Source organism: Lacerta agilis, chromosome 4, assembly GCF_009819535.1.
Source record: "Lacerta agilis isolate rLacAgi1 chromosome 4, rLacAgi1.pri, whole genome shotgun sequence".
Classification (NCBI taxonomy): Eukaryota; Metazoa; Chordata; class Lepidosauria; order Squamata; family Lacertidae; genus Lacerta; species Lacerta agilis.
The window spans coordinates 91,792,559-91,805,087 of record NC_046315.1 but is presented as its reverse complement, the minus strand read 5'-3'; the positions used below and the strand labels follow the sequence as shown (position 1 = coordinate 91,805,087).

The 12,529-nt window shown below is 45.3% G+C and overlaps 1 protein-coding gene across 3 annotated transcripts in view; it reads right to left on the bottom strand.

The window, feature by feature from the left end:
- The window catches only part of KLF12 (Kruppel like factor 12), a 236,330-nt gene that overhangs the window by 140,189 nt on the left and 83,612 nt on the right, over nt 1-12,529 (bottom strand). For all 3 annotated transcript variants that reach the window (XM_033147970.1, XM_033147972.1, XM_033147971.1), the window contains exon 2: nt 2,988-3,076. In XM_033147970.1, the coding sequence (XP_033003861.1) occupies nt 2,988-3,053 (66 nt within the window). In that variant the 5' untranslated portion in view covers nt 3,054-3,076. The remainder of the gene's footprint in view (nt 1-2,987; nt 3,077-12,529) is intronic.

The window sequence follows — 12,529 nt, the reverse complement described above, 5'->3', positions numbered from 1 at the left end:
CTATTGGACACCTATTCTGGACACCTATTGAGAAACCCCAGCTTAGCTATTGGACACCTATTCTGGACACCTATTCTGGACACCTATTGAGAAACCCCAGCTTAGCTATTGGACACCTATTCTGGACATCTATTCTGGACACCTATTGAGAACCCCCAGCTTAGCTATTGGACAGCTATTCTGAACACCTATTGAGAACCCCCAGCTTAGCTATTGGACAACTATTCTGAACACCTATTGAGAACCCCCAGCTTAGCTATTGGACACCTATTCTGGACACCTATTGAGAAACCCCAGCTTAGCTATTGGACACCTATTCTGGACACCTATTGAGAACCCCCAGCTTAGCTATTGGACAGCTATTCTGAACACCTATTGAGAACCCCCAGCTTAGCTATTGGACAACTATTCTGAACACCTATTGAGAACCCCCAGCTTAGCTATTGGACACCTATTCTGGACACCTATTGAGAACCCCCAGCTTAGCTATTGGACAGCTATTCTGAACACCTATTGAGAACCCCCAGCTTAGCTATTGGACAACTATTCTGAACACCTATTGAGAACCCCCAGCTTAGCTATTGGACACCTATTCTGGACACCTATTGAGAAACCCCAGCTTAGCTATTGGACACCTATTCTGAACACCTATTGAAAAACCCCAGCTTAGCTACTCTATGTGCGTAAACTGAATTGTTCTGAAGCAACATAGCAGCACAGCTATTTTCTAGATCCTGCCTACTTTTCAACATGAGAGGAGTTTCTATGGTTGCCTTCCTCTGGCGGAGAGGCAGTCTTATCACATAAAATCACCGAACTAAGTCATGCTTGCACAGATAGAAGGACTCTGAGCCTCCCTCACAGAGGCTTTATGCTGCCATCATAATCATCATTAGTACTACGATTACCTTTCCTTCCACTGCACGGAGAGTCGTGGCTTCGTTCTCTTGCTAAACCTAGTTAAGAGCTCAGAGGGCCAGGGGCTGTAACTGATAGGAACTTATTCCAAATTCAAAGAGGAGCTGGAGTGTCTTGCATACTCACCCAGTCCTTGGGCTGAAATCGCTTCATAACCATGGGGGTGGGACAAGAACCGTCCAACAAGATACAGAATTGGGGGACTGTTTTTGCCCATGCCTCCATTAAAGCAGTAAGGAGCAGGTGAATGCAGGGATTCCTGTTTGAGTGGTGGACAGGACTTTTTATCCTGATGGTCTGAACCTTTTTAAAATGTTCAGGATGGGGACAATTGGGCTCTCCTTCAACCCATGGGATTAGAGCTACTGGGAAGGGTCTGTCATGGCCTAGACCCTCCAGGGGATTTTCTAGTCCTCTTAGTCAGTAGAGCACGAGAATTTTAATCTCGGTGTTGAGGGTTTGAGCCCCAGGTTGGGCAAAAAAAATCCTGCATCGCAGGGTATTGGACTTGATGGCCCTCATGGTCCTTTCCAACTCTACAATTCTATGAAAAACAAAACAAACAGGCATGCACTGAGCTTCTTTGATATTACACAGGTATAAGGAAACACGTCCAGGCACAGTGTTCTACCAAATCACTTGGCAAGACGCGGGCCTGCTCCCACTTGCCAATGCGTCCTGCAAGGGTTCTTGGGTGACAGGCCCCCCGCGTGGCTCCACACAAACTGAGAGTGCACCTTTGGGAACACTCAATGCTACTCAATGCCCATTATAAAGTAGGGGTGGGGAAGGTGGAAACAAGAAGAAATACCGACAAAAGAAGACCGGACAGTGAAATTAATGGAATATGCAGAACTGGACAAAATGACCGGAAGAATCCGGGAACAGCGGGACCAGAAATTCATCAAAGACTGGTTAAAGTTTCCGAACTATTTGACTAATAATTTGCAATTGAATACGTTAATAGGACTTCAAGAAGCTTTGTAGTTAATGTGTAGAAATATTATTGTAATTATGTTAGTTAAAGTGAGTAAGAGATATATGATATTATAAGCAATGGTAGACTAAAGAAGTATATTATTAAGATATCATTCTGAATGCCATGTGGAAGGTCTGAGGGAAGTCATGGCAATGATAGCCAAAGTTGATAAATGAATGTGAATGTATATTTTATTTTTTGTAGTAGTTATAGTATAAAATAATAAAAATTATTTTAAAAAATAAAATTAAAAAAATAAAGTAGGGGTGGGGAATCCGCTTCAGCCTCAGGGTTGCATCTCCTTGTGGAACGCTTTCCAGCAGCAGGTGGGACCAGAAGCAAGGTTGGGAAGATCAACAGAATGGAGTCTTCCATTTTGCAGGAGGACCCATTCCAGCTGGAAAAAGATTTCCACACATGTGCACACACACATACACACACCCTACCTTGTCTATCCTCCAGGAGGCATTATTAACAGTCCAATGATATGCAGCGCCCAGGCAAGGGTGTTACCTGGGTAAGGTTCCCCACTGCCTTTTAAAGGGATGATTAGTAGCTGCAAGCAAGTGGTGAAATCTTGTCCACCATCCCTGATTTTCTCCAAGAGGAACCTCAGCGAAACTTCCAAAGGAGCTCAAGGTTTTCGTCACGCCAGTTTTGAAAACCAATGCTTTAGCACAGGGATTGCCACTGCTGTGTGCTATGGATGTTTTCGTCTTCAACTTCCATCATACCTGACCATTAGTTTTGCTCGCTGAGGCTCATGGGAGTTGGAGTCCAAAACATCTGGAAGGCACTGCACTGGCTACCCACGGTTTAGGGTGTCGCGATGCAGCTTCCTGGCTAACAGAGAAGTCTTGGCCAAGTGGACTGGAGGTGCTGAGGAAAGAGATGTTACCTGAGTCGACCAGGAGAAGGGAATTTACAAAAAAAAAAAATGGTCGCCTGTCTGCAGCTGCCTGCCACTAACTGTTTAGGTACGGGCCTTGCAACAAACTCTCCTTGAAAATAGGGAACGTGTAAAGGTTTACCAACAACGTGACTAGGCAAAAAGGAAAATGAAATTGTGATGGAAGAGACTCGCACTTACGCCTTGTTCCGATTCCAGCAGCTCTGTTTTGACTCTGACTGCAGGCATCCCATCAAGCATTAACATTCTGCTTCCAATGTGTTAATGTCCTTAAAGAGAACAAGGAAAACAAGGGTCAGCTTTGAGAAGGGAGGAAGCCATGAAATAACCAGGACACTTAAAACCAATTCAAGACTTCTCTGAAGTTAAAAAAGAAAGAAAGTCAAGCAATTCGTCAACTGTGTAAGTTTAAATAAATTACAACATATTACCAAAATATCAACACTGCTTACTTTTTGAGGTCACTTTCCTTACAAGTTATATAACCAGAGCTATGAGTATGTCATAATTCCACAGGAAAGAACAGAGTGTGCTATTGGGGACATCATTCAGCTTCCTGAGCATCTCAGGTTTTCTTTCTTTAAATAGCAAGTTTCTAGCCATCATGGCTGCACAGATGTGCTCCAAAAGGCATGGTTTAATGGCTGCCTCAATGTCTGAGAAATGAGAAAAGTGGCTGGAATTGATTTCCTGTGATAGGGGATGGAAGTTCAGTGCCCCTCAGGGCTGCACCAACAGAGCTCCGCAAACTATATTATGCAAATAAGAGACGGTGTGGAAATTTGTTAATTTGCAAAAAATAACAATAAACAAATTATAAAATCACACAGAGTGCAAGGTTCAGCTTTCTTGTTTCAGAATTTTCAATATCTGGGAGCAGAACTTGACGCTTTGGGTCTTCTTCACACACATAAAAGTTCCAATCAAATAAAAGCCATTACTTGCTTTTAGGAGGAAAAGTCATCCCTAAGGAACACCAAGAAAATGTGGGTTTAGCTAATTTCTTATCGGAGTGGTGTGTGAAGGGTGGGGCTGAACTAATAAAAGTGATTAGGAATGTTCAACTAAGTTGACCCAAAACATGGAAAGAAATCATTCCAGAATTAATCCTCTTCCTAGAAAAAGTTCGTGTTTACTTATCAGGCCCAGATTTCACATCCTAGGGTGTCATCCAGCATCTGTGGCTTGGCCATTAGCCTAGGGTGGAGCCAAAAAAGGGGGGGGGATACCAGCGAGGCTCTCATTTCAACCACACTCAAAGCCTTTCATTTTGCTCAGCAGAACAATATTGTCCCCTCCTTTGTGAGTTGTGAAAAGCCAACCCTGATATTCACTGAAAGACTGGGCCCGATTCTACAATAAAACATTCCTGGAGCCAGGGGCGTAGCAAGGTAAATTGGTACCTGGGGGCAAAAAAATTTTTGTCACCCTCCCCAAGGCATGGGAAGGTCAGGTGGTACCCGGTGCGGAAAATTTCTTGTCAACCCCCCCATTGATTCCCCCCCCCCCCGCAAAAATGGTTTTACGTTATTTCATATTTTCTTACAAAGGAATAATAACAAGTAATTATAATAATAAAAGTCGGGCTCAGGGTGGCTAACATCAGATACATAACATTGGTATGAAATCAAACAATAATTAAATGACCTCCTAAAAACATCTCAAAATCAAATTAAAGTCTAATTAGATGGCTTTCCACAGGGTTAGGGTTGGGAACAGCAAGTGTTCTCTGAACTGAAATGTCAGCCTTCACGACATAGGAAAACAGCCAAGTGAACAGCTATTTCGGTGGAGGAGGGTCAAGATATTAACCGATATGCATGAAATTTCATATATATATATATAATCCCTAGTCTAGTAAGATAAGACCTTCGGAGCAGGCATTTTCAAAAAAAAAAAATTGTTCCTTGATAATTTGTCACCCTCTCCATTATGGAACCCGGGGTGCCCCCCCCCCCTTGCTACGTCCCTGCCTGGAGCCAGACCTGCCTAGCTTAGGATCTGCCAAGGCAAAAGCAGCCCATCAGCCATACATGATGGGCTACCAGGGGCTTGGCTCCCCCCCCCCCGCCTCCTCAGTTCTTCTTCTTTGAATTCACAGGCAAGAAGCAAAACTGGGAGGTTTTATTGAGCCTCCGCAGACGGGTACACATGGCTGATGTGCCCCTGGTGGGTCACCAGCTGTGCAGGTTTGCCAATGGCTGCTCACAGCCTGTAGGAAAATGAAGGATGAGCCAAGCCTGCTATTCTGCATCCTCCCGGAGGAGGTCTTGCCCAAATGGAGAAAGGGGCTGCCTCCCACTGAAAGCAAGGCCGGGAGGGGGCAGAGAGGGATGGGAGACAAAAGAACCATTCTCAAAGCCAGCAGGTTTAATGAAGTGTCGGAATCTGATTAGAGGCTAATGTCCCTTTTAGTGCTTTGCACCAATTTACAGCTGATATACTTTAACCATCCCCCCCCCTCTGCCCCGACTGCTACGAACACATTAGTGCCTTTTCTTTTTCTTAATGCAAGCTAACCAGAACCTTTGACGGGTTTTTCCAGCAATAAATCAACAGAGCCCAACTAGTTCATGTGCCATTTAACACATTTACATTTTGCTCTTATTTCCACGGCTTTCGCCACCTCTTTTCCTTGTCCCAAAGCATATTTGCCTCTTTGCTGCAGCGGGAAGGAAGTATTTGCTCAATACGCCAGGTTTGGGGTTGGCATCCGTTCAAGGATTTTCTTTGCTTGGTACCAGTTTGGATAGGCAGGTAGCTGAAGGAATGCTACACATGGGCGTAGCCAGGGTGGGCATCTGCCCGCCCGCCCCCCCATCAAGTAAATAAAAACACTAAACTAAAAGTAGAAATAGTCAGAATATTTGAAATTGTTGTGGCGCATTCTAGCAACGCAACTGGCAACCCGACTGAGAGATGGGTGTGGCTTCCGCAAACTGACCAATCACGTGGAAGTGCGGAAAAGAATTTCAGTAAATCCAAGAAAACTTGCTTTAGTTCAGTTACAGGTAGGTAGCCGTGTTGGTCTGCCATAGTCAAAACAAACAAACAAACAAACAAAATTCCTTCCAGTAGCACCTTAGAGACCAACTAAGTTTGTTCTTGGTATGAGCTTTCATGTGCATGCACACTTCTTCAGAAACACTTGCTTTAGTTCAGATATTTTTTAAAAAATAAGATGAAAAAGGTGTGTTCTTTGTAATATTGCAAAATATACTCATTAACCACATGAAAGGTACTCCCTGGTGATTATTTAACTGCATAATTTTCAAATGACTGAAGATTTTGACAGATTTTCCTGAGCACTTGGGGTCAAAAGAAAGTAATTTAAAACAACTGCAGTTGAGACATTTCATTCCGAATCTGCTAGACAGAGCCAGACAGAGGATGGTGCCAGGTGGGTGTCCTGCCCCTCCCCAACATAAATCCTGGCTATGCCCATGCCACAAGAACTTTTTAAATATTTGGTTTTTAAACAGGGGGGAATCCCAGTGTCTATTTCTATCTCACCAGGAAGATAAATGACTGACACTGTCATTAAAAAATGTTCGCATAACTTGGGACCCAACGAGTCAAATGCAACTCACTAGCCCTGTACGGCAGGTAATCCGGACTTCAGTAAACCTGCTGCATTCTGGTAACAAGTTGCACAGGTCTGGGTTCAAGTTTGGTTAAACCTGCACATTCTGGCTGTAGAGACCCTTTCCCTCCCCCCCCCCGGTCATTCTCTAGCAGCTACAAGGACAGGAAACCAGGCGATAACTATATAATGTTCTAAAGAATGACCCACTGGCTACGTGGCGCATGCCGACTTTTGGTTATACAAAGAAGAACGTGGAGATGGTACAGAATCTAGCATTCCTCCTTTACCACAGGGTCTGCCCTCGCAGATTCCTAATGCTGGAACAGGGTGGGCAAATGCAGTCATCCAGAACATTTTGGGTTCTTAGTTCTACGAAGTGAAAACAAAGACTTCTGCTAATGCTGTACTCTGGTTCCCTACTTGTCCAGCTACTGACTCAGGCTGATTTTCAATTGCTTGGAAGTGAATCAAGCCTCGTCTTCGCTAGAAACTGTATTGGTGTGTTGCAATTGTGTGTGAGAGATGGGGTGGATAGGAAGCAGATAGCCACAAAATGGGGGCAGGAAAGAGACTAGGATAGGGGTGTTTTTTTGTGGGGGACTCTACTGTGTTGGTGAATAGCCAAGGATAGGAGAAGGGCTGGAGAGGAAGCACTTGTAGCAATAAGTTTGAATGGAACAGGCCATATATGGCCAACACTTTAGGATCCTTTCCACAGTCACATTCTGCCGTGAATGATATGAACTGAAACACTGGCTGCATTCAGAAAATAAGCCCCATTTCCTTCCATTCTGCAGTGTGGCTTTGGGGAGGAAGATGGAAGCTCTCCTGCTGCCGTTTCTGATCAACTACAGCTTGTCATCTTATCTAAACCTGAAAAACTGTGGCTAAACTAAACGTTGTGGTGTTTTTTTAAGCCAACTTCAAACTATGGATTATGAAGCTCTCTCGTTTCAAGAAAATATACCGGTAGTTAAGATTAACCACAGTTTAGCATTCAGACCTAGTGCTCAAGTGCAGTTAAGCAAAAGTTTCCGCTCTCCTTGAACCTGTGCTGGAGTAGGAGAGTGGGAAATGGGCCTGAGGCTTCTTGCAGCTTATTTCCATCATGACAAGCCATGGTTCATCATGGTACTTCATTGTCTGCCCCACCCAGAAAGCTGAATTAGAAAATGAAATGCAAGGCAGGGGAAATGTGGAGTAATGCAAATACGAGGTAATGTGCATATTCCTAGAAGTTAGCGTCCAGTGGATAAATCAACCATCAATATGACAGATCCAATAGAATATGGATTCAAATGTGATCCTAGGAAAGCAGGCTATAAAGACTGGTTGAATACTAAAATCAATATATTAGGAACACTTAAGTGTTGGGGCATAGCTTACTTATGCAGCTGAAAGTCAGGGAATATCTTTCACCCTCACACTTTTCTCCAACTGTAATGCAAAATCTGCATGGCTGCATTCTCTGATTTCTCTCAGTCACCAGCCTATCCCAGCTGCAGCCCTTGCACCGAACCACTGGAAGGTTCTGGAAGGTCCCACAGAATTTCAGGGGTTGCAAAGGCAGTCGTGGGAAGGGGGCAGCAGAAAAGTCCCACTGCACAAGAACAACACAACCCATGTATCTTTGGCATTAACATTATAAATATAAGGAAACTGAACGGTTAGGTGGCAAAGGCACTGAATACTGACAGAGAAATTGCAGGAAAGCGGAACAAATCTTTGCATCAGCTGTCACGGCAGAAGATGGAGAGGTGCCTTCACCTGGAAATCTGTGTCAAATAAGCAACATGTCACCATGAAAGTCATCCAACAGCCTTCAAGAATTAAGGCGAGAAACTGCTTATGCTCAATGAAAACAATGTCACTTTTCTCCTAAATCAGACCGGAAGGTAACCAGTTTAATATTATTGCCAATGTAACTTTGACCTCTAGGTTCTACCATTTCATCCTGATACTTCTAGCTAAACGAAAACTGATAAAGAGTTTAGTAATGAGAAGGGGTGATGTCAACTCGGGCAAAAAATTCTTAGTGAGGTGAAAAGGACAACAAGTGAATGAAGCGATTGTGATCAAATTCAGAAAAGAAAAATATGAAAGAAGAGCCTTTGGCTGTAGATTTCTTCATTCCGGGAAGTCAAAGTTTTAAAGCAGCTATATTTTTAAAAGTAAAAAGTGCTTGAAAGAAGTATGTCAAGCCACTTACGAGGAAGAGCAAATATCCCCAAGTGTATTAAGATTTCTCAGTGCAAGCGCCTTTGATAAACTCAAGAGGCACCATTAATTAATTGCTCCCTGTTGCGATTCTAAGCCCTCATTAGTGTGTTTTAGCACAGAATAACTGGTCATGCAGCATGGAGATCTGGCAATGCACTGAGAAGCATTCTCTTCTCACATGCATGACAACTTCGCCTCTGCCCAAGCCTCCACAACAATGTCACCGACAGATGAGCACACTTAACCGCACTGCTCACTTCTACATAGTAGGTTAAGGTTAGGGCTGGGGAATATCTGGTTTTCAGTATCACCAGTTAAACGATATACCAACATATCATGATGTCTGAAATAAGGATGGAATGGCTTGACAGTTTCCCCCACATTGTGATTTTTGCAGAGCACACACGCACATAGAATCATAGAATCATAGAGTTGGAAGAGACCACAAGGGCCATCCAGTCCAACCCCCTGCCAAGCAGGAAACACCATCAAAGCATTCCTGACAGATGGCTGTCAAGCCTCTGCTTGAAGACCTCCAAAGAAGGAGACTCCACCACACTCCTTGGCAGCAAATTCCACTGCCAAACAGCTCTCACTGTCAGGAAGTTCTTCCTAATGTTTAGGTGGAATCTTCTTTCTTGTAGTTTGAATCCATTGCCCCGTGTCCGCTTCTCTGGAGCAGCAGAAAACAACCTTTCACCCTCCTCTATATGACATCCTTTTATATATTTGAACATGGCTATCATATCACCCCTTAACCTTCTCTTCTCCAAGCTAAACATACCCAGCTCCCTAAGCCGTTCCTCATAAGGCATCGTTTCCAGGCCTTTGACCATTTTGGTTGCCCTCCTCTGGACAAGTTCCAGCTTGTCAGTATCCTTCTTGAACTGTGGTGCCCAGAACTGGACACAGTATTCCAGGTGAGGTCTGACCAGAGCAGAATATAGTGGTATTATTACCTCCCTTGATCTAGACGCTATACTCCGCTATACTCCACACACACACATGCATCATGATATGCAATATATTGCCAGGTCAAACCAGTTTTGGACGATACGTCGCCCAGCCCTGGTTAAGGTGGGAAGCAAAAGTGACATTGGTCCCACTGGTAAGACACTTCGGCTGAAAAGGAAGAGCTTGGAAGTGTTCACCATCACTTTCAGACAATCACAGTTTCCTGCATCACCCAATCTGGGATCTAGGGTTATCACTGCCCATGTTTAGTGTCAACAGTACAGCTTCATAACCTATGGGACTAAGGTTTTAAAAGTGGTTTCGATGGATACTGTTTCCCCCTTCTCCCAGAGCAAGGTGCACTTTCAACGCCCATCAGCTGACAGACATCGTGTGATGGCCTGGGAGTCAGACTCTGATGCTGAACCTGAGGGATCCCAGCCTGCACAGGATTCCCTGCCTCCAGAAGCAGCTGAGCCAGGGCCAGGGCTTGAACCTGAAGGATCCCCACCTGTGCTGGATCCCCAGGTGCAGGCATCAGCGGAGTCTGCTCTGGCTCCTGATGGGAGGGAGGACCCATTGCCTGCAGGTGCTCCACTCCCAGCCTCTTCAGAGGAAGCTGAGGCGGCCCCTGGGTCCAGTAACCCACCAGCCTCTCCTGAGCTGCAGAGGCTCAGGACAGAGAGGCGAAGAGAGCTAAGTGCTTTCAGGAGGAGTGCTCGCCTCCAGGCCCGGAGGAGAGGCGAGTCTCCGGACGATCGGGGCCGCCCTAAGCATAGGGCCAGATAAAAGCCAGCCAGACCCAGCCCAAGTTGCGTGAGCAACTTAGTTGCAGCGTATGCTCAACCTGCAACCTTGTGCCTGAACCTGCCTTGGACCTTGACCTGCTCCCTGCCTCGCTCCCCGCCAGACTGACCTCCTTTGGACCCCTAGACCCAGGACTGGACTTGGACCTTGCTTCACGGACAAACCCCTGGGACCAGCACACATCAGGAGTATGCGTTGCTTGAGCAATGAAATAACTGAGAACTCTCTTTATTATTATCATTATTTACCAAATTAGTGCACTGCCCTTCATCTGTAGATCTCAGCGCAGTTCGCTACATAAGAATGCAATATTTTTTTTTTTTAAAAAAAAACACCAAATACATAATAAAAACAAGAGCAACGCAAAACAACAATCCTGCTCCCCTCCCAATTTAAAAGGCTGTAGAATAATAATCAGCCAGAGGCCTGGTTGAAGAGGAACATTTTTTCCTGGCATCTAGAGATGGTGTCATGCAAGCCTCTCGGGAGAGAGTATTCCACAAACACGGAGCCGCTGCAGAAAAGACCCGTTCTTGTGTTGCCACCCTCTGGACCTCACATGGAGGAGGCACACAAAGAAGGGCTTCAGAGGTTGGTCTCAGGGTCTAGGTAGGTTCATATGGAGACAGGTGGTCCTTGAAGTATTGCTGTGGTTCTGAATTGGGCCCTGAAACAAAATGGCAGCCAGTACAGTCAGGCCACGATCGGTGTAATATGCTCAGACCATCTTGCTTCAGTGAGCAACCTGGCCGCCAAATTCTGCACCGGCTGAAGTTTCCAAACCATCTTCAGAGGGAGTCTTACGTATAACTCCTGGTTGTTCCTTTGAAGCCAGATGTAGGCTGGGTGGTGTGCCCTGCTCCAAATAGCCTGACGGGTCAAAGGGAGAAGCTTGCCAGGCCATGTTTGGCACACAAGCTGAAGGTCTCCCACCCTGACTTAGTGGAATATTGTCTGAGTTTCAGAGGTCTCAGAGAGAGAGGCAGGGGAAGGAGGGACAGTGACAGAGAGAGCTACAGTGGTACCTCGGTTTAAGAACAGTCCGGTTTAAGAACGATTCGGTTTACAAACTCCGCAAAACCGGAAACAGTGTCCCGGTTTGAGAACTTTACCTCAGTCTGAGAACGGAATCCAAACGGAGGAAGGGCACCGGGGGTGGGAGGCCTCATTAGGGAAAGCGTGCCTCGGTTTAAGAATGGTTTTGGTTTAAGAACGGACTTCCAGAACGGATTAAGTTCATAAACTGAGGTACCATTGTATTTCCTAGCTGGGAATCCTACTAAGTGGAGATGCTGGCGATTGAACATGGGGCACACACATACCCTGATGTACTCTATCATAGAACTACAATCTCTTTTCCTATTTAGCGGTTGATGGGTTAAACCACAGAGTCTAGGGCTTGTCGATCAAAAGGTCGGCGGTTCAAATCCCTGTGACGGGGTGAGCTCCCGTTGCTCGGTCCCAGCTCCTGTCAACCTAGCAGCTTGAAAGCACGTCAAAGTGCAAGTAGATAAATAGGTACCGCTCCGGCGGGAAGGTAAACGGCGTTTCCGTGCGCTGCTCTGGTTCGCCAGAAGCGGCTTAGTCATGTCTGCGGACAAACGCTGGCTCCCTTGGCCTATAGAGCGAGATGAGTGCCGCAACCCCAGAGTCAGACACGACTGGACCTAATGGTCAGGGGCCCTTTACTTTACCTTTAATCTCCTTTACTTTCCCCCAACCTTGCTATAATGACTGCATAGGTATTTTTAGTTTATCATACGCCCTGTGTGAGAGGGTGTTGAATACACATGCGGTATCCATGCAGACTGGAAATATTTCCTGCTCCCATTGCCCATGTGTGCATTGACCGGTGATGTCCTTCTCGTTGAGAGACTTTACAGCACTGCGAGGAATAGAACTCAAGGCTTTTTAAGACCCTTAAGCCATTTCTCCTGATTCCCATTACTTTGCTCCAAGTAATCATGGGGCACGCTAGATTCCCATAAAGCACAGGAGAGACACAGTTCAAATATTGCACGAACACTTCAATAAATCCAGCACCATTTAGAATTATATCAAAGAACAGCCATTCTACCCGCTGTTCCATGACAGGAATAATAAATCACCAGCTATTAAGAAAAGATTTTGCAACTTTGACTTCCATCATTTATCT